The sequence below is a fragment of the Frankliniella occidentalis genome, unplaced genomic scaffold (genome assembly GCF_000697945.3).
Source record: "Frankliniella occidentalis isolate FOCC.00 unplaced genomic scaffold, Focc_3.1 Scaffold900, whole genome shotgun sequence".
NCBI lineage: Eukaryota > Metazoa > Arthropoda > Insecta > Thysanoptera > Thripidae > Frankliniella > Frankliniella occidentalis.
The window spans coordinates 12,307-13,308 of NW_026268006.1; the positions used below are offsets into that span (position 1 = coordinate 12,307).

The 1,002-nt window shown below is 38.7% G+C and overlaps 1 protein-coding gene across 4 annotated transcripts in view; it reads left to right on the forward strand.

Annotated features, from left to right (window-relative positions):
• The first annotated feature begins 33 nt into the window (after window positions 1-33).
• The window catches only part of LOC113205376 (uncharacterized), a 9,082-nt gene continuing 8,113 nt past the window's right edge, over window positions 34-1,002 (forward strand). For 2 of the 4 annotated variants that reach the window (XR_008012232.1, XM_052275767.1), the window contains exons 1-2: window positions 34-204; window positions 310-450. Coding sequence is in view for 3 of the 4 variants with exons in the window: in XM_052275767.1 (XP_052131727.1) it covers window positions 310-450 (141 nt within the window). In the remaining variant the exon portion in view is untranslated. The remainder of the gene's footprint in view (window positions 205-309; window positions 451-1,002) is intronic. The other 2 variants (XM_052275766.1, XM_052275765.1) reach the window with 2 other exon arrangements.

Below are 1,002 nucleotides of genomic sequence, written 5' to 3' on the forward strand. Positions count from 1 at the left end.
CACGGAATCCGCCTTCCGCACTTCACTATTCTTTCGCTGGGAAGACTATCTCTCTCTCTCCCCGTCCAGAGGAAAAGATAGAGAAGAAAGCAACGCGGGAGATACACTGCAGTCAAACATAACCTTACTGCGGGTCGGAAATTTATTACTTATGCAACTTAAAAGTGTGTTGCTGACGTATAACGTTTTAAAAACTGTCGAATAGTAAGTTAAAACGATTCTGCCAGCAGCCTCACATGGTGTTTGGTGATATATTTTAAGTAGTCTTACCATAATTTCAAGAGGTACTTGTTTTATTTTGTGTTGCAGATGGATCTGAAGTGTGACATTTGCTTCTTCAATTTTGACCTGAACGCCCACCGTCCCAAAAACTTGCCCTGTGGACACACAATTTGCAAGGAATGTGTTGAAAATCCTGCCTTGGGAAAGAAGTGCCCAACTTGCAGGAAGGTCAGTACGTCATATGTTCAAAGGGATTTGATTTTGGTCTTATTAACAATTTTGATTTGTTTGGTTCAAAATTCTTGGGAGTGTTTTTGAGCTGGTAAAATTTAGTTTGTGTTAACTAGTGCTTGCTTGTTCGCTAAGCACAGTATTCTTGTACTGTGTGATAAAATAATATTACAGAAAGTTGACCCGTTTAACGGTTGTCCTGTACTTGCTAAGTAACGGTGTTTTGAGCACGGATTACAGGAGTTTTAACATAGAGCCTTATGGGCACTACAGTATTATATGTATGTACATCCTGTAACACAACCTGTCCCAGCCAGAAATGCACAGATGTTTATCAACGTAAATGTTGAATAAACGTTGATTGACCAATATATGGTCCAAATGTACCATCAACATAGACGTCAATTCAAAGTTGAGTCAACTTTCAATTTCTGGCAGGGTTTAGGGGTGCTGTACTTTTTCTCTACTTTGGTTTAGGATTGTACAGTGTTAAAAGGTTGAAGTAAAGTAAACAAATTCCATTGCACCAATGCAACAAAGAAACTAAAA